Raw genomic sequence first — 695 nt, forward strand, 5'->3', positions numbered from 1 at the left:
GCCCGGGCGGCCGACTCCACCGAGCACATGAACAGGAAGTTGGGGTTGGTCCGGTCGGAGGTCTCCAGGAAGAAGATGTTGCCTGGAGGTGGGGTGCCGGAGGGCCGCCTGGGGGGCTCCAGGTGGGGGCAGGGGATGTCCACAGGCAGGTTAGAGAGCTGGGCTGGGCTCCCGGGCTCCCCCGCGATGTGCCAGTAGATCATGACGGAGACCAAGCACATGAAGTTGAAGCTGATGAGGAAGAGGGTGCAGCCCCGCTGGCTCGGGGTGCCCCGGAGCAGCCCCAGCAGGCAGTCCGGGGGCCTGGGCATGGTCTCCCCGGTGCCGCCAGGAGCCTCCAGCAGGAACTGGCTGGTCTGCAAGAGATGACACCACATTCGGGCGGGCTGCTGGCACCCCTGACCCGAGAATACGCTTCCTACACACAGCGGCCAACGCCGAGGCCAGCGCCGGCTTCCGGAGCCCACAGGCCTGCCAGCTGCTCACTGCCCCTCTCCCTCCTCACCTGGGCGCGGTGGGCCGTGGGCTGAGGGCTGGTCCCTTTCACGCTCTGTGACACACCAGTGAGCTCTCCGAACACCGGGCCAGTGCCACCTACAACCTGTGGCCATCAGTGGCCAGGGCAGGGTCTGGCAGGCGCAGGAGCTGTCAGAGGTCATGCCTTCGCCACAGGCCTCTCTGCCTGGCCCTGCCCG

General features: G+C 67.9%; 1 protein-coding gene across 1 annotated transcript in view; it reads right to left on the reverse strand.

Annotated features, from left to right (window-relative positions):
* The window catches only part of A4GALT (alpha 1,4-galactosyltransferase), a 3666-nt gene that overhangs the window by 1424 nt on the left and 1547 nt on the right, over window positions 1-695 (reverse strand). Inside the window, exon 2 of the mRNA XM_014535122.1 lies at window positions 3-356. Within this exon, the coding sequence (XP_014390608.1) occupies window positions 3-311 (309 nt within the window). The 5' untranslated portion in view covers window positions 312-356. The remainder of the gene's footprint in view (window positions 1-2; window positions 357-695) is intronic.

This window comes from Myotis brandtii, unplaced genomic scaffold (genome assembly GCF_000412655.1).
Source record: "Myotis brandtii unplaced genomic scaffold, ASM41265v1 scaffold138, whole genome shotgun sequence".
Lineage (NCBI taxonomy): Eukaryota > Metazoa > Chordata > Mammalia > Chiroptera > Vespertilionidae > Myotis > Myotis brandtii.